At 41.3% G+C, this 18,799-nt stretch overlaps 1 protein-coding gene across 1 annotated transcript; it reads left to right on the top strand.

Annotated features, from left to right (window-relative positions):
• Positions 1 to 1,465: 1,465 nt before the first annotated feature.
• LOC116235565 (myosin-1B-like) lies at positions 1,466 to 18,642 on the top strand. The gene is made up of 40 exons (XM_090122117.1): positions 1,466 to 1,484; positions 1,682 to 1,725; positions 2,412 to 2,649; positions 2,739 to 2,882; positions 2,980 to 3,136; positions 3,698 to 3,725; positions 3,824 to 3,938; positions 4,015 to 4,107; positions 4,228 to 4,291; positions 4,378 to 4,476; positions 4,574 to 4,677; positions 4,772 to 4,910; positions 6,358 to 6,476; positions 6,622 to 6,771; positions 7,330 to 7,500; positions 7,668 to 7,974; positions 8,335 to 8,408; positions 9,107 to 9,194; positions 9,290 to 9,407; positions 10,117 to 10,240; positions 10,326 to 10,462; positions 10,564 to 10,819; positions 11,740 to 11,982; positions 12,156 to 12,332; positions 12,418 to 12,563; positions 12,652 to 12,742; positions 12,829 to 13,218; positions 13,325 to 13,451; positions 13,847 to 13,965; positions 14,276 to 14,472; positions 14,631 to 14,814; positions 14,893 to 15,058; positions 15,207 to 15,331; positions 15,510 to 15,818; positions 15,957 to 16,160; positions 16,966 to 17,091; positions 17,177 to 17,347; positions 17,434 to 17,538; positions 17,787 to 17,882; positions 18,418 to 18,642. The coding sequence occupies exons 3-40, from the start codon at positions 2,446 to 2,448 to the stop codon at positions 18,568 to 18,570; spliced, it is 5,820 nt and encodes a 1,939-aa protein (XP_089978243.1). The 5' UTR covers positions 1,466 to 1,484; positions 1,682 to 1,725; positions 2,412 to 2,445; the 3' UTR covers positions 18,571 to 18,642.
• The last annotated feature ends 157 nt before the right edge of the window (positions 18,643 to 18,799 follow it).

Genomic DNA, 18,799 nt, shown 5'->3' with positions numbered 1-18,799 from the left:
TCCCATAAGATAATAAACATTAGTTCTATCTATTGCTTGTCTGTAGCACCAGAGAATATGGACACATCACATTGCCTATATCACCCTATGAATTCCAAAACTACATGAATGGTTTTCAATTATTTAATGTATCTCTTCCAAGTATATCTAATGTTCCCCTCCACTGAGAACTATCATGCTAAGTCTAAAAGCTATCTACACAACTGAACTTATTTGTACATGAGTAAACAAGGTGCCTTCCTAAGTTACAATACAGCGTTACTGATGTATCAGAACACAAGTGCTCTTCTTCCTCCATGTAAATAGCATTTAAAACCTTAGTGTTGTTTTTAAAATGAAAACATATTCTAAGTTTAAGAAAAAACATCTTTACTGATCTAAAATTGTATGCTATGGATTACAATTATGTTAGTTTTGTTATTACTTTTTGTTAACAGAAGCATCCTGTGGAATAAATCTGCCTATACTACTCAGAATTTGCATTGCTTGCTATAGGAAATAAAAATGTCTTGTCTACATCCACAGGTTAGACCTGTTTAGACTCTGAATTTCACAGGAGTTCTGCACATTTCTGTGGAGTCTGTGTTTGGAAGCTGGGAAGACTGGAAGAGGTATATTTGTGACTTAAACCCCTATACCTTATTTTGGAAACCATAGCCACTGTTCAAGGTCTTTACAGTAGCAGTAGAGTGCTGAGTTAATACTGTCAATAAACCTAAAAGACAAAGAAAGCAAAAAGTCAGTAATTGTTGCTGATCTAACCTGACTGAAACCTCTGCTAGACATATGTCTGAGGGAACTCTCACAGTCAGATATGGAGAATAGCAAGGAAATACTTCTGAAATCCAATTTCTAGTTGTGACTAGAAATTGTCCCCAACTTGTGACAATTCAGAAGATAGTAAAAGATGTATATAAATATATGGATTAAATAGCCTGACCTTTTGAAAGTAAATAAGAAAAACAGTGAGTTGTAAGTAGTTGCAGTAAGATAAAGATAAATATGGCATTGCTGTCCAAAATTATGCAACTAGATTATTCAAGATATTCCTAGTCTTTATCTGCAAGAGTATCTTGGAACAGAATCTCTCTCTTTGCTCTTTGTAACATTTATCCTTCTCATTACTGCTGAGTCGTGAGGCACACAAATCTTATATGTCAAACAGCAATTCAGGAGTCAAGAGAACAGAAGCCAACAATTCCAAGTCCTGCTCTACTTGCTGGGCAGCACTTCCTCCTTTCAGACTCCCGGTCAAAATATTTATAGGAGATTTATTCATGTAGCAAGTAAGACTTCAAATATTTCTAAATATATCCATGGTGAACATGAACGAGAATCATGTACTCAGTCAACTTTGCCAAACAATGCTTTGCCAATTTTTTTTTTTTACCTAAGAAAGAGGAGGAGGGAGTTGCATGTGCTGACCAGAACCTATAAAAACACTGCTGGGACAAGCCTTTTCTGTCTCTACAGAAACCTTCAAGGTAGGAATATAGTTGGCTTGGTGCTGGCAGAATCCCTTTACATTCCTGATGCCTGTGGAAATGATTTCCTCAAAGGGCTGCTTCTATCAGCAGAAATTTTCTTTCTGCTTTCAAGTCACTTGCATATTTTCACTCTGTGGTTTATCCTTGGCATTCTGTGCAACAATAAGAACAAATCTGTCATTTCTGTTTTTCAGCACTGACCAGCATCCAGCCTGCGAGCCACTTGGTGTCACAAGAGGTAAGACTCTGATTTACATATTTCATAGGAATAGACCCTCCAAGAAGACTTTTATGCAGCTATATGGGCATTTGCTACAAGTGCCCTTAGATCAGTACAAATTAATGCAGTGCATTCCTACTTGGGTTTGTTGTCTAAAGCAGCAGGTTTTTTTTTTTTTTTCATAAAACATATATACCTGCTGGGAAATATTTAGCTTCTTACCGAACAGAAATACTAAGAAGAAATTGCCTGTGAATACAAATTCATAAAAGAGAAGATGCACTTCTCAGATTGCTCTGAATATTTTGTATTAAAAAGTTTCCTAATTTAGGTACACCTAATCTTAAAGGATCAGATCAAAAGGAGAAGGCCAAACAACAAGAGAAGCTAGAGCTCCAGCTTCTAACACAGGAGAATGTTTTGCCAGAACCTAAATTTGCAGCAATTTTCCTCTGATGGCTACTGAAGATATAATAGTTATAAAAAATGGAACATGAAAACTGGTAATGAGAGAAAAAATAATCTAAATCAAAGACCTCTGTTATATCTGAGATCTAAATAAATTGAACACAAATGTAAGAGAAAAACAGATCAGACAGACAGGGAAAACTTAAGAATGGATAGAGCAGAATACAGTAAAGTGATGTGTAGTACAAAAGCACTTCTTCCTTCACTCAGCATGTTGCTATGTCTGTTCCTTTCAGCCCCCTGCTGCACTGAACTGCATAAACTGCAGCCATGTCATCAGATGCTGAAATGGCCATATTTGGGGAGGCAGCTCCTTATCTCCGAAAGTCAGAAAAGGAGAGGATTGAGGCCCAAAACAAGCCTTTTGATGCCAAGACATCAGTCTTTGTGGTACATGCTAAAGAATCGTATGTGAAAAGCACAATCCAGAGCAAAGAATCCGGGAAGGTCACTGTCAAGACTGAAAGTGGAGAAGTGAGTAAAAGACAAGATATGCAAATGTGAATTTAATTCCCACAGTGGTCTCTGAGCTGACATGCAGGGATTTGCCTTTTCTTTGGCAGACTCTAACTGTGAAAGAAGATCAAATCTTCGCCATGAACCCTCCCAAGTACGATAAAATTGAGGACATGGCCATGATGACCCACCTCCATGAACCCGCTGTGCTGTACAACCTCAAAGAGCGTTATGCAGCCTGGATGATCTACGTAAGTACCAGCAGCTCTCTTCCTTGGGTAGCGTAGCTGGGGAGGACTGCTGTGCCAGGCTGAGTGGAAGCCAGCGTGCCGTGTCCCTTCCTCACAGACCTACTCGGGCCTCTTCTGTGTCACTGTCAACCCCTACAAGTGGCTGCCGGTGTACAACCCGGAGGTGGTGTTGGCCTACCGAGGCAAAAAGCGCCAGGAGGCCCCTCCACACATCTTCTCCATCTCTGACAACGCCTATCAGTTCATGCTGACTGGTGAGTGCCTGATCTCCTTCAAAGCAATCTGAACCGAAGAGCCCCATTGCTCTTACTGCACTGTGTGACAAACCAGCACCAAACACCACAGAGCTGTATGACAGCAAGTGAAGGAAGAATTAATGTTAAGACAAGCTGGACGAGATACACACATAGATTCAGCACTTTGAGCTATTTACACTGTATTGTACCAAATCCTACATTTTCCTAGCGCAGAAATAAAGCTGGACTCAGAGTTTGTTACTATTTTCCAGTGATGGAAGAGAAAGCGTTATTGCTTTCGACAGCCGTTTACTTTGTACACAGGTAGGCATTTTGTCTAGATTCCTTGAATCTAAAACTGTATGAAGGGCAAGAGGATACACAGTCTGTGTAAGGACCATGTGCCTCTGGCAGCTGTATGCCTCCATTTGTGCTGCTACTGAGGGATATGGAAGCAAATCCATTTCTTTTCCCTGGGAATTAGTGCTTCTGAAGAAGCTCCAACTTACAGCTTTGCTTTGAAGTCAGCCCAGTGCTACTCAGGACAATGGTTAAACTTTCCTTTTGCCTCTTTCACAGACCGCGAGAATCAGTCGATCCTGATCACGTAAGTACGCTCCCTGCTCGGGTCCCTGCGGGGCTGCCCTGTGCCAGGGGACCTTCTCCCTGACCTCACGCTCTCTGCTTCTCTGTTTGGCTGGACAGCGGAGAATCCGGTGCAGGGAAGACTGTGAACACGAAACGTGTCATCCAGTACTTTGCAACAATTGCAGCTAGTGGAGATAAGAAGAAGGAGGAGCAGCCAGCAGGCAAAATGCAGGTGAGCTCCTAGAAGTAGGACTCTGCAACTGTCAGACTGTTTTCTGAGCTGAAGCATGACAAGATTTCTGTTTCAGGGAACACTTGAGGATCAAATCATCAGTGCCAACCCTCTGTTGGAGGCTTTTGGGAATGCCAAGACTGTGAGGAATGACAACTCCTCACGCTTTGTAAGTTGTTGCCTGGCCTAAGAAGAAACGACTCTTTTCCTCATCATCGCAGCAAATGAAGTATTTTCTCAGTTGGAGATGGGAAGGTGGACCTAGGTCACTTATTTTTTATTCTTTCAGGGTAAATTCATCAGAATCCACTTTGGTGCCACAGGCAAACTGGCTTCTGCTGACATTGAAACATGTAAGAGACCCTCCAGGTCTGATTGGTCACATTCCTTCTAACCATCCTCGGTTTTTGTGCTAAGTCTCTCCTACCATCCTTGACAGATCTGCTGGAGAAGTCCAGGGTCACTTTCCAGCTCAAGGCAGAAAGAAGCTACCACATCTTTTATCAGATCATGTCCAACAAGAAACCAGAGCTAATTGGTAGGAACTTCTCCAAACACAGCACACTGAACAATCTCTTTCATTCCTTTCCATGCCAATTCTGTTTGATCTGTACGTGTTTTGTGTTTCTTCTCAGAAATGCTGCTGATCACCACCAACCCATATGACTATCACTATGTGAGTCAAGGCGAGATCACAGTGCCCAGCATTAACGACCAGGAGGAGCTGATGGCCACTGATGTAAGCAGTGCACAGAAGTTTTCTTGGGTGGACTCTGACCTAGAAGCAGGCATGGTACTTACGTCTAAGTATTCTTCACTTCTTCCTTTGTTAGAGTGCCATTGACATCCTGGGCTTCACTCCTGATGAAAAAACAGCCATTTACAAGCTGACGGGGGCTGTCATGCACTATGGCAACCTGAAGTTTAAGCAGAAGCAGCGTGAAGAGCAGGCAGAGCCAGATGGCACAGAAGGTATTAGCACAATATATACTGAAACACTCGCTAATACAGGCAGTAATTCCTGTTCAGAGTCACTGACTCTGCCCACGGTTTTCCCCTCATGCTCCTACTGCTGCATATAAAGGTGTCCTAAATACTGGTCTTCCGTGGAGGAATACAACCCAGTGGGAGATGCAGACTGCTTTGAACTATGCAAATACAAGGGCCAGGGAATCCTGAACCACACTTCCATTGGCTGACATAGACATAGTCAGGCAGAAGAAAGACAAGATTGGCTGTTCTTCTGACTGGCAGCTTTCTACATCTGGTACATAACCAAGAACCACTCCGCTCACTGACTTACGTTCATGTACCCAGGCAGCTATCTGCCATTTGTCATCAGTGGTAGTCACCTCCTGAAGTTGTTGTTTCCATGTAAAAATAAGCCAGAATCCTGACGCTGCTCTGCCCTGAAGCCTGTGTTCTGAAGGCAACTCTCAATGCCCGCAGTGAGAGCACTGTTCCATTTTAATTTACACGGGTGGTTAAAATGGAACAGCAGTTAATACTGCAGGTGTGGCTGTTACATTTTCTGTTGACTTTAAGCTGGTTTCCAAGACTTCCATTTGAAAGTCAACTAACATACATGTATTGTGTTTCCTTTCCCTGAAATTGTTCAGGGTTTAATTCCTTTACAGGTTCTTGGAAGTATTTCCATGAAACAGGTTATTTCCACAGATGTTAAATATGCTGTATTTTCTTTTTTCTCTTAGGAAATTGAGATGTAAGTTTAAAATTCAAGGACTTTAACAGCAATGAAAATGTTAATGCTGAATAGAAACAGTAGAATACACTTCTAATAATCATGAATCTATCTCCTATGGTTTCTTCTTACATTTTCTATGACTTATTCAGGCATTTTTGGACAAATCATTTTGCATCCTGTGCCAGTGATAGTTCTGAATCTAAATTCCATTGTAGAAGTAAAAGCAGAAATTTTAATGCCAACATTTTGACCTCTGTTAGAAGGTGCACTTTTAACATTCCTCTTCAGTCAGCTGTAGGCATTATTTTTTCCTCAGTATTTTCGTCTCTTGAGTAACCTGTCTTTAACCTTACTTCACCTGCAGTCACTGATAGAAACTGCACTGTATTTCCTTCTGTAAGGATCTCTGATTTCTTGCGATCATCCCAGACTTAGTTTCCTTTTTTCTTTTTAAAAACATTTACTATTGATTTTCTCTTACATAAATGTGTCTAAATTATTTTTTTCATTCAATAAAATTCAAATAATCTATCAGTGAAAAAAAAATTCAAACTGTATACATGTTCCACATCTTCTGGGGATTGTTCTTATGATAAATTGTAAATATGTATTTTTCTAAATCACAGTTTTCAACTGGAATGGAATTGTCATTCACTGCTTATTTTAGAAGAACTTCTCCTAGTGCTCCAGCAACAGACTCTTTTTTCTCTTTAGTTGCTGACAAGGCTGCCTACCTGATGGGTCTCAACTCAGCAGACTTGCTCAAGGCCCTCTGCTACCCCCGAGTCAAAGTTGGGAATGAATTTGTGACCAAGGGTCAGACTGTGCAGCAGGTAACAAAAATCTGTTGCTTGGCAACTGACACCTCTTTCAAACACAAGCTCTATGACCAGCATCTGGACAGTATTTGATAACTGATACCCCAGACTTTCAGTTTTGTTCTATATGATAACGGGAAATCTTCTGGTTTTGTTTTAGGTGTACAACTCAGTTGGTGCTCTGGCAAAGGCTGTCTTTGAGAAGATGTTCTTGTGGATGGTTGTTCGCATCAACCAGCAGCTGGACACCAAGCAGCCCAGACAGTACTTCATTGGTGTCCTGGACATTGCTGGCTTTGAGATCTTTGATGTAAGTGTGGTGTTCTAGCAGTTTTAAAAGTAACTCTACTGTGTGTTGAAGGATTTCAGAAGAAATTTTTTTTTTTTTTTTTTTCAGAAAGAGTTTTGATTCTTTAAGATTGCATCTAAAGCATCATAACTCCTACAAGGATTTCTTGAGAACAGAGTTGTGTTGCACATATGACAATTGACATTCATAGATCTAGGATTTTCACTGTTTATAAACAGCAGATTAATATTTTGTACATAAAACATAGACACAAACTCCATAGACAGTCAGTGCTTTGATGGTTTGTGACATGCTTTTAAATTAGTAACTGTAAATCCTTTAACTGAACTGGGTCAGTCTAGGAGATATCAAAACTGACAAGTTTAAAGGAGTTCATAAACATATGAATGAAGTTCAGCATGACAGCAGAGACATCCTGACAAGTTCCAAACTCCTGACTGAGTAGAGAAGGATCCACTTGCAGATCCTTCTGTAATTTGTTAAAAAAGAAACAGTGCTGGTCTTTATCCTCACTTTTTCATGTTTATATTAATAATAAACTCGATCTGTATTCTTCAGTTCAACAGTCTGGAACAGCTGTGTATCAACTTCACCAACGAGAAACTGCAACAGTTCTTCAACCACCACATGTTTGTGCTGGAACAGGAAGAGTACAAGAAGGAAGGCATTGAATGGGAGTTCATTGACTTTGGGATGGACTTGGCTGCCTGCATTGAGCTCATCGAGAAGGTATCTTCCATTTCACAATGTCTAATACAAAAGAATCACAAAATCATAGAATTATAGAATTGTAGAAAGATAGAATGTCTTGAGCCAGAAGGCAAGCCAGAATGAAATTTTATTCACTTTCCTTCTCCTGACTGCTTTCTTTCTTCATGTATTCATATTTCTCCCAGCCCATGGGCATCTTCTCCATCCTGGAAGAGGAGTGCATGTTCCCCAAGGCAACTGACACCTCTTTCAAGAACAAGCTCTATGACCAGCATCTGGGCAAGTCCAACAATTTCCAGAAGCCCAAGCCTGGCAAAGGCAAGGCTGAGGCCCACTTCTCCTTGGTGCACTATGCTGGCACAGTGGACTACAACATCTCTGGCTGGCTTGACAAGAACAAGGACCCCCTGAATGAAACTGTTGTGGGGCTGTACCAAAAATCATCCCTGAAGACACTAGCCTTACTGTTTGCCTCTGCTGGCGGAGAAGCAGGTCAGTCCTTTGAAATTCTTATTTTCTTATTTAGTGACTCTTTGATAACAGTGAATATCGTTAGAATGTTCTTCAGAAACTGCATTTTTTGCAGGGTCTTCCATGACTGGAGTTTATTAATAAAGAAATACCAATGAATCTGTCTCAGACATCCACTCAGCCACGATAATCCTTAAGATTCCAGTTCATCAGTACTCTCGGTCCTCTGTTCTTTTTGTCTGAATGTTTTCTCTAATTCCTGCCCCATCCTAGTTTCCTTTCTTCGTTTGATCTTTATATATGACCAAGATTCTTGCAGTCTTACAGAGAAAAATTCTACAGCTCAAAGTTGTAATACCTTCTTATTTGGCTATTCTTCAGAGAGTGGTGGTGGTGGCAAGAAGGGAGGCAAGAAGAAGGGTTCTTCTTTCCAGACTGTATCAGCTCTTTTCAGGGTAAGTACAGAAGTAATTGTCTCTTGATCTTTCTCTTTTTTCTCCTTGAAGATTCTGACACTCCAAGTCAAATTCCATAAGGCATTTTACTGAACCAGTTAACATTTTTCTTTGTATCAAAAACATCTTTTTCATGAAAGGGTTAAGTTCAAGTCAGATGAGGTCAGAGGAAAGATAGATATTGATTTAGTCCTTCTTTGAATGTTAGAAAAAGTTGCCTATGCCAGGCTACAGTTTCATTTAATTATATGCACATGGATTAGTAGGACTAAGCTCTCCTCCATCCTGGAATGACAATGATGGATATGGATGTCTGCCTGAAGGAGTGTGTCTAGTCCGGATCTGCACATAGTTTTGCAAATGACTATACACATCAAGTCAAAACAACAGGGAAATGCCAACACCAACTATTACACCTCCAGAGAGTAAGGCAGATGGAAACACCCTTATTTGAATACTAGATATGATCTGGCATCCCATACAGTTTTTCATACTGAGTAAAATCTGTATATCTCTGAACAGCTTTGCCATCACTCCAAACCAGGACTTGAAGACTAAAAACTATAAAAAAATACTCAAATTGGTGTGGTTCTACATGGGAATATCTAGTCCATTATTCCTTTGCAACAGCTTTAGTATCTCACAAAACTGCAGAGGTAACATTTATTAATGAAAAACCTTTGTTCTTGCTTTCACAGGAGAACCTGAACAAGCTGATGACCAATCTACGGAGCACTCATCCCCATTTTGTGCGCTGTATCATCCCCAATGAAACAAAAACTCCCGGTAAGAACCCGAAGTAGAGAGAAATCTTATCGTGATGCAGCCATTATTCTCTATGCTTTATAATGAAATACCAAATAATTATCTCATTTGCTTAGGTGCCATGGAGCATGAACTGGTGCTGCATCAGCTGCGTTGTAATGGTGTGCTAGAAGGAATCAGAATTTGCAGAAAGGGATTCCCCAGCAGAATCCTCTATGCAGACTTCAAACAGAGGTCAGACTCTTTCCTGTTCTCCACTGAATCTTTACTGCTTAAGTGCACTTTTTAACTACTTAAGATTGATGGTTATTTTGAATTCCAAAACTACCTAATTAAATCTGAAACAAACGAAAATTACTGGAATGTATAACCAAAACCAACATTTATGTCTAGCATAGGAGAAATTGTTGAGAAATGAAGGGCTCATCATATGTCCTCACTGAGTTTTATTTATCAAAAAATCAAGTTTTACCAAAGTGTCTGACTATGGAAGTAAACTAGAGCTACAAAAGCTTATGCTCACAAGATTAAAAAAACGAAGATTGATACCTGGATGCAAAAAAAATTCTTGTGCAAAAATTACAAACTCAGAATGCTTTAGACACTATATCACCTGATAGTTTCAGGGAATAATAATTTCTTACCACACACATAGTGGCAATGTTCCTGTCTAGCAAATTTATATTTAAGAACAATAGCATAATTTAAGAAATAAAGATAACAGAATGCAATAGTTAGAGATCAGCATTCTATTTATACCTTTAGACTTTAAAACTTACTTTTATTTTGTTGTTGAATTTGGACTTAATTATTAATGTTATCTATAAAAAGGGATGGAATGCCACAGGCTTGTTCTGCAGCAAAGAATATCATTAATTTCAATAAAACAGCATAACCTTACAACTTGAGATTACATTAACTCATATCTTCTTTCATTCCTCAGATACAAGGTGCTTAATGCCAGTGCCATCCCTGAGGGACAGTTCATCGACAGCAAGAAAGCTTCTGAGAAACTTCTTGGGTCAATCGATGTGGACCACACCCAGTACAAATTTGGTCACACCAAGGTACAAATACTGCTTGACTGAAGTGCTATGTATCTGTACTTTGCAGTACCAGAAAATTATGTGCTGCAACATTCCATTTCTCAAGGTGTTCTTCAAAGCTGGGCTTCTGGGACTCCTGGAGGAGATGAGAGATGAGAAGCTGGCACAGCTCATCACTCGCACACAGGCCAGGTGCAGAGGCTTCCTGATGAGAGTGGAGTACCAGAGAATGGTGGAAAGGAGGTAGGTGTTCCCCATCTTCAGTTAAGGTCACTATATTTGAGTAACAGTGCTACCACTCATCACACTCAAAATATTCAGTGTACATTTTAATTATGCTTCAGAGAGTCCATCTTCTGCATCCAGTACAATGTTCGTTCATTCATGAATGTCAAGCACTGGTCCTGGATGAAGCTGTTCTTCAAGATCAAGCCCTTGCTGAAGAGCGCAGAGTCTGAGAAGGAGATGGCCAACATGAAGGAAGAGTTTGAGAAGACCAAGGAAGAGCTTGCAAAGTCTGAGGCAAAGAGGAAGGAGCTGGAGGAGAAAATGGTGTCCCTGCTGCAGGAGAAAAATGATCTGCAGCTCCAAGTGCAGGCTGTGAGTATTATTTACTCCTGGGGGAAAACAAGCAAAGTTCAAGTTCTCTTTCACAGTAGAGAATCCCCCATCTGCACACAAAACTGCCTTAAAACTACTGTAACCTGAATCACTAGAGGTAAAATTCATTGTCACTATTATAATGTGGAGATCCAGCTTGGGAATAATTTTGTAAGTCTCAGAGCCTGTAGTTATGTTACTCCATGTAAGTTCACATTATAAGTCCCAGATGTAGTCAATAGTGAATAGATTTATACAGATAATGGAGAGAGATTAGAGTTGACGACAAATTCTGTCTTTAATCAGTTCTCGAAATAAAAGAGCCTTGTGACATTTCTTATCATATATGATATCTCACATGTACTCCTGCAGCTACTACTACTCCAGAAAGACACAAATACCCACTACATCCAAATACAACTTACTGCCCATTCAATGTATACAGTGTCCTTTTGGACATCAAAAGTTTTGGTAACATTTGGCAATTTGTTTGAGCATTAAAGAGTCTACTTCAGAGCTTCAGAATACAGTCAGATTCAAGTGGTTGCCTACAATTGCATTTAGATTATGTACTGCTTTACCAAATTCAAATTCAGTTATGCCAGCAAATTCCTTCACAAAGATAAAACAAAAAGATCGCTCTACAATTATACCCACTTATAAACTTTCAAGCAAAGGAAACAAAGACCGCAGTAGAAAATGATTTTTTATATATTTCTAAATCTTATTTATAAATACAACAAGAGGAGACTTGAGGATGAAATAGAACTAAAAAACAATTCTGACTAAAAAAAAAAAAAATTCCCACAAGATAAAAAAAATAGAAATTCCATGTCTTCTTATTCAAAACGAAAGACTCCTTTTCTATTCCAAGACTGCTAAAATTTGGAAGTAGAAAAAATGACTATCTTTCCCCTCAGGAAGCAGATGCCTTGGCTGATGCTGAAGAAAGATGTGACCAGCTCATCAAAACCAAAATCCAGCTGGAAGCCAAAATTAAGGAGGTGACAGAACGAGCTGAGGATGAGGAGGAAATTAATGCTGAGCTGACAGCCAAGAAGAGGAAACTGGAGGATGAATGCTCAGAGCTGAAGAAAGATATAGATGACCTGGAGTTAACGTTGGCCAAGGTTGAGAAGGAGAAGCATGCCACCGAAAACAAGGTATGAGGCAGAAGTTGTCACTCACAATCCAATAAAGAACATTCTGTGTTTTTGTGCTTTTGGAATTACAGAATGTCTTGAGTTGGGGAAGACTCAAGAGGGTTATAAGTCCACATGTTACAGGAGTCTTGAACCTGCTTGCTTTAGTTGAACTTGCTCCCTTCTTATGAAAGGTGAAAAATCTCACAGAGGAGATGGCAGCCCTGGATGAGAACATTGCCAAGCTGACAAAAGAGAAGAAAGCCCTCCAAGAAGCCCATCAGCAGACACTGGATGACCTGCAGGCTGAAGAGGACAAAGTCAATACGCTGACCAAAGCTAAAACCAAGCTGGAGCAGCAAGTGGACGATGTAAGAACAAAAGCATATGGCTATTATAGGACAGTTGTGAAGATGAACATGTCTGGCAGAGCATTAATGATCTCATTCTGTTTAGCTGGAAGGGTCCCTGGAGCAAGAGAAGAAGCTGCGCATGGACCTCGAGAGAGCTAAGAGGAAACTTGAAGGAGACCTGAAGTTGGCCCATGACAGCATAATGGATTTGGAAAATGATAAACAGCAGCTGGATGAGAAACTGAAGAAGTAAGTGAGGTTGTGGGTCACCTGAGTGCTGGGCAGGTGCAGCTGGGAGTTTTGTTCAGGCACTAACATCATTTGCTTTGTGCAAAAGGAAAGACTTTGAAATCAGTCAAATCCAGAGCAAAATTGAGGATGAGCAAGCCCTGGGCATGCAGTTACAGAAGAAGATCAAGGAGCTGCAGGCAAGTCTCTGGTCCTTCCCTTCTGCCCTTCAGAAAACATCTGAAGGAGAAGGACGTGGATGTGAAGGGTCCCTGATGTTCCCTAGGCCCGTACTGAGGAACTAGAGGAGGAAATTGAGGCAGAGCGAACCTCTCGGGCCAAAGCAGAGAAGCACCGAGCTGACCTCTCCCGGGAGCTGGAGGAGATTAGCGAGCGCCTGGAGGAAGCAGGAGGGGCTACGGCAGCTCAGATCGATATGAACAAGAAGCGCGAGGCAGAATTTCAGAAGATGCGCCGTGACCTCGAAGAGGCCACGCTGCAGCACGAAGCCACGGCTGCCGCCCTGCGGAAGAAGCATGCGGACAGCACAGCGGAGCTTGGGGAGCAGATCGACAACCTGCAACGAGTGAAGCAGAAGCTGGAGAAGGAGAAGAGTGAGCTGAAGATGGAGATTGATGACTTGGCCAGCAACATGGAGTCTGTCTCCAAAGCCAAGGTACAGCATTACCTTATAGGTTTGTTTCCTCATTGGAATTCTGTGGAATACACCCCTTTATGTGGAGTGTGAACTGCTAATTGCCTTTCTGTATGCTGACATATAGGCAAGTCTGGAGAAGACATGCCGAGCATTGGAAGATCAGCTGAGTGAGATTAAGACAAAAGAAGAGGAGCATCAACGGATGATCAATGATATTAATGCTCAAAGAGCTCGTCTACATACAGAATCAGGTAAGACTTTCACATTTCCGGTATGTCACTGAACAATGACAGAGAGTTTAGTCTGTTCCATTTAAAGTAAAGGAGAGACAGAGAGGATCACAGACAGCAATTTAATCTATGGAGCTCTCTTCAAGATGGGGTTAGATCACATGACCTCTGAAAGTCCTTTCCAACCTAATCATCCTGTGTTTCTGTGATTAACTTCATGTAAAATTTACCTTAAAATTTCCATGAGGCCTGTCCAAAAGAATTGTCTCTCCTATAAGGAGAAATGTATGAATTAATATTATAATTTTTTGAAAGCAAATGTATTTGAAATATATTGTCTTAAAGCCCAGTCCTAATTGTCCACAACACTGTCATCAGTGCCAATTAAAGGCCTGAGTATCTGCAAACTTTCCCAGGTGAATATTCACGCCAGGTGGAGGAGAAAGATGCTCTGATTTCTCAGCTGTCTCGAGGCAAGCAGGCATTTACCCAACAGATTGAGGAACTCAAGAGGCATTTAGAGGAGGAGATAAAGGTGAGGAGGTTATGCAAAATTTTGTTTTATACAGTGCATCCCCCTTACCAAAAGGTGCAGCAGACATATTAAACTACAGAAAAAATTGTGTTCAGAGGGAAAAAAAAATAATTAATTCAGCACAAGTTGTTATCTTCCTTATATCTGCCACCTATCCTTGGAAGATGTTGCAAATTCCCAGCTATTCATTCCTCATTCTATATATTGCCATTATTTTCATGAAAAAATTATTCAGAGTCTAATAATTTCTCAGTCAGAACACTTTCCAAAAGATTTCTATTCTTCATCATCCTACAACTTCTCTCCAAAGGCCAAGAATGCCCTAGCCCATGGCTTGCAGTCTGCCCGCCATGACTGTGACTTGCTCCGGGAACAATATGAGGAGGAGCAGGAAGCCAAGGGTGAGCTGCAGCGTGCCCTGTCCAAGGCCAACAGCGAAGTGGCCCAGTGGAGAACCAAATATGAGACAGATGCTATTCAGCGCACAGAGGAGCTGGAAGAGGCCAAGTATGTGGGGAGAGTGGGGAAGGCTGACAGAAAGTAGTAACAGAAAATTGAGGAGAGCACTGTAATATAGTGGCTGTAACATACTGGGTACACACCACAGCTTACTGTGAACCTGAGAACTTGCTTTCTCAGTGGAAATTGTGCTTACAACCTCCCAGGAAGAAGCTGGCACAGCGCCTGCAGGATGCAGAGGAACACGTTGAAGCTGTGAATGCCAAATGTGCTTCCCTGGAAAAGACAAAGCAGAGGCTGCAGAATGAGGTGGAGGACCTGATGATTGATGTGGAGCGAGCAAATTCTGCCTGTGCAGCTCTGGACAAGAAACAGAAGAACTTTGACAAGGTATTCTGGGCTCCAGGCCTGTGTTTCCTGGGCAGAACATGATTGCCGCATCCGAACTCATGATCTGCTTTTCCTCAGATCTTGGCGGAGTGGAAGCAGAAGTACGAGGAAACGCAGGCTGAGCTGGAGGCCTCCCAGAAGGAGTCTCGCTCCCTCAGCACAGAGCTGTTCAAGATGAAGAATGCCTATGAGGAGTCCCTGGACCACCTGGAAACGCTGAAGCGTGAGAACAAGAACTTGCAGCGTAAGTCCATGGGCCTCTGCTCTTAGCAGGGCTTTTTCTCAACTGTGTCTGTCCACCTCTCCATGTCTCTCCATGTCTTTGCCTTAATGTGCCAGGGCCCTTCCTTTTTTTTTGCCTGGTGTATTACCATATAACTTTGCTCACACAGAGGAGATTTCTGACCTCACGGAGCAGATTGCAGAAGGAGGAAAGGCGATTCATGAGCTGGAAAAAGTCAAGAAACAGATTGAGCAGGAGAAATCTGAACTTCAAGCCTCTCTAGAGGAAGCAGAAGTAAATCTTCATTTCTTAAATTTTAGTATACAAAATACATTGAGCATCATTATACCCTTTTGATACACAGGAAGCCTTTGTTTTCCTTTGCCGATTAGACATGATGCTGTATTAAATTCTTCAGTAGAACAGCTCATGTAAATTTACTGATATTGTCAATTATATAATTAACTGACAGGCCTCCCTGGAACATGAAGAGGGAAAGATCCTGCGCCTTCAACTGGAGCTCAACCAGGTCAAGTCTGAGATTGACAGAAAGATAGCAGAGAAAGAAGAGGAAATTGAGCAGCTGAAGAGAAACCACCTCAGAATTGTGGAGTCCATGCAGAGCACCCTAGATGCCGAGATCAGAAGCAGGAATGAAGCCCTGAGGCTGAAGAAGAAGATGGAGGGAGACCTGAATGAAATGGAGATTCAGCTGAACCATGCCAACCGCATGGCTGCAGAAGCACAAAGGAACCTGAGAAATACACAAGGAGTGCTCAAGGTATGTAAAAACTAAAGATGTACTCATTGATTTCTCACAGAGGTAAAAATGTTCAATTTAATTCTATCAGTTCTACCCTGATGTGAAAACAGCAAAACAGGAAAAATATGCCTCACAATGTCTCATATCTCCGACCAGGATACCCAGATACACTTGGACGACGCTCTCAGGTCACAGGAGGACCTGAAGGAGCAGGTGGCCATGGTGGAGCGCAGAGCAAACCTATTGCAGGCTGAAACTGAAGAGCTAAGAGCAGCCCTGGAGCAGACGGAGCGCTCGAGGAAAGTGGCTGAGCAGGAGCTTCTGGATGCAAGTGAGCGTGTGCAGCTCCTCCATACCCAGGTCAGTGTATAAATGTAATAAATGTTCATACTTCTGGTCCATACAAAGAAAATAACTAAGGACCGCTTGCACATAAATAGCATTTAGTAAATTATGTGTTGTAATTTTTACGGTACAAGTAAGAAATATTAAAAGTGAGTTTTCATCTGCAGATACAGCAGGAGTTTTGTTAGGCTACAGTAGAAATATTTGAAAAGTAATCTTTTAGCAAAGGCATTGTAAGTATTTTGTAGATCAGGCTAATTTGCTTTCGGCAACTAGACTGAAAGAAATAAGAGAAGGTTATGTTGTTTTTCTTGGCAAGCATAAATTCCCCCTGTGTTGACTCACAAACTGTAAGAAAAGTTTTATGGAGTACATTCTACACTATTGAAGCGTATCACAGCCACGGGAAGAAAAAAAGCTATTCCAGAGACTCCATTAGAGCAGAATTCCATGAGACCTAATGGCACTATTTTGCAGTGTTCTGGATTTGATGTAAGATAGTGGAAACAAAATGATTATGTTGATGCTCTTCAGCAAAACACATAAGAGAATCAACACCAGGATGAAACTGGAAACATTTCCCAAATTCAGAGTCAAATATGAGAAACAATTCTAGAGAACTCACATAATTATGAGACCCATTTTCATTTTTTATGAGTATATCCCATGGCTCTTCAGACGTTTTCTACTACAACTATTTATGGGAGATTCTTCATATAAATATGAAGAGAATTCTATATAAAAGTGGGTAAATTGTTTTTTACTAAATATGGTGTATTAAATCTGCTGGAGAACACACAATATGCTTTTTCTTCAACAGAACACCAGCTTGATCAACACCAAGAAGAAGCTAGAATCAGACATTTCCCAAATTCAGAGCGAAATGGAGGATACCATCCAGGAAGCCCGCAATGCTGAAGAGAAGGCCAAGAAGGCCATCACCGATGTGAGTTGGGGCGCTCCTTCACTGCTGATGGTGGATGCATTCTCCCCAAATATCTCCAGTCACAAAGTGATTCTTTCTTTTCCAGGCGGCCATGATGGCAGAAGAGCTGAAGAAGGAGCAGGACACCAGTGCCCACCTGGAGAGGATGAAGAAGAACTTGGATCAGACAGTGAAGGATCTGCAGCACCGTCTGGATGAGGCTGAGCAGCTGGCCCTGAAGGGAGGCAAGAAGCAAATCCAGAAGCTGGAGGCCAGAGTGCGTAGGACTGGTGTTTGTGCAAGAGTGTGCAATCCCAGGTCAGAGATAGCAGGGAAGCTCCATTGATGGATCTCTCATTGCAGGTGCGGGAGCTGGAAGGGGAGGTTGATGCTGAGCAGAAGCGCAGCGCTGAGGCTGTGAAGGGTGTGCGCAAGTACGAGAGGAGGGTGAAGGAGCTGACCTACCAAGTAAGGCAGAAAAAGCTTTTTCTTACACATCCTTCTCTCAATAAGTCAGAATGTTGTCATATTGACATTGCAATTTCTTTGGTACTGTGATTTCTTTCCATTGTTCTCTTTCATTGGTTAATATGTCTTTTTCTTTGGTCCCACTGGACAGCAGTGCTCTCTGAGGAGTGTTACTACCTTTGTTTCAACTAGAGAAAATGTAAGGGTGGAGGATAGGAACTGTTACTATTACTTACCCTTTTCTGTAGTCTGAAGAAGACCGGAAGAATGTTCTCAGGCTCCAGGACCTGGTGGACAAGCTGCAGATGAAGGTGAAATCCTACAAGAGGCAAGCTGAGGAGGCTGTAAGTATCATTCTGAAATAAGCCAAAATCTTTTCTGTTTTGTTTTGGTGCTTTTTTTCTGTACAGCTTTTGAAATTTTTACTTTTTAAATGCTTTTGCAAGACCCAGCAATGAAAAATTTAAGATTGAGAACTGCTGCTTTGAGGACGGACTACAGTGCCCTATCTCTAGTTTTGCTCTACGTGTCAGTTTATTGTTCTATCTCTTAATTTCTGCCCTATCCTGTCTATTAGAAGCTGCTGCCAAACTGTCTCCTGCCATGGATTGTGTTGGGACTGTGCTATGTGTAAAATGGTCTTGGCCTTTCCCATACCTTGATGTTCTTTTCTCTTCTGAAAAACATATTGCACTTAACAGCTTCTTTCCTTGTCATTTTTTGAAGTGCCTGCCTGCCCAGCATTTGGATTTTTGTCTGAGCAGTTATTAATACTGAACTGTTTCTAAAAAATACTAAATATCTTGGAAAAATACACTCATTAGGCATTCTCACACCATAAGCACACTGTTTTTTTCATTACTCCCTTTCCCCACACAGGAGGAGCTTTCCAATGTCAACCTCTCAAAGTTCCGAAAGATCCAGCACGAGCTCGAGGAAGCTGAGGAGCGGGCTGACATTGCAGAGTCACAGGTCAACAAGCTCCGAGTGAAGAGCCGGGAGTTTCATAAGAAGATAGAAGAGGAGGAATGAGGCTCACAAGGCTAAAATGTGACCTGAGGCATGCATAGAATGTAAACCTCGGTGTTGCTTTTTTATGTAACTGTCACTTATGTCTAGGTAATAAAGAGTGTAGAGACCTTTGCATATGATTAGCATGTTGTAATTATTTTGGGGACTAATCTTTACTTTTAGAGTGCATGTACACTGCTTATGTTTACATTTAAAAGTATACTAAACAAAATATATTTACATTTTTTAA

The sequence above is a fragment of the Phasianus colchicus genome, chromosome 20, assembly GCF_987193195.1.
Source record: "Phasianus colchicus chromosome 20, bPhaCol1.hap1.1, whole genome shotgun sequence".
In the NCBI taxonomy this organism is placed as follows: domain Eukaryota; kingdom Metazoa; phylum Chordata; class Aves; order Galliformes; family Phasianidae; genus Phasianus; species Phasianus colchicus.
This window is presented reverse-complemented; position numbering and strand designations above follow the sequence as displayed.

Coding starts and splice junctions, on each gene's coding strand:
- LOC116235565 (XM_090122117.1), top strand. CDS start 2,446: ATGTCATCAGATGCTGAAATGGCCATATTTGGGGAGGCAGCTCCTTAT. Junction 3,939..4,014: donor AGCCAGCAGGCAAAATGCAG/GTGAGCTCCTAG, acceptor TTTCTGTTTCAG/GGAACACTTGAGGATCAAAT. Junction 9,195..9,289: donor CAATGAAACAAAAACTCCCG/GTAAGAACCCGA, acceptor TCATTTGCTTAG/GTGCCATGGAGCATGAACTG.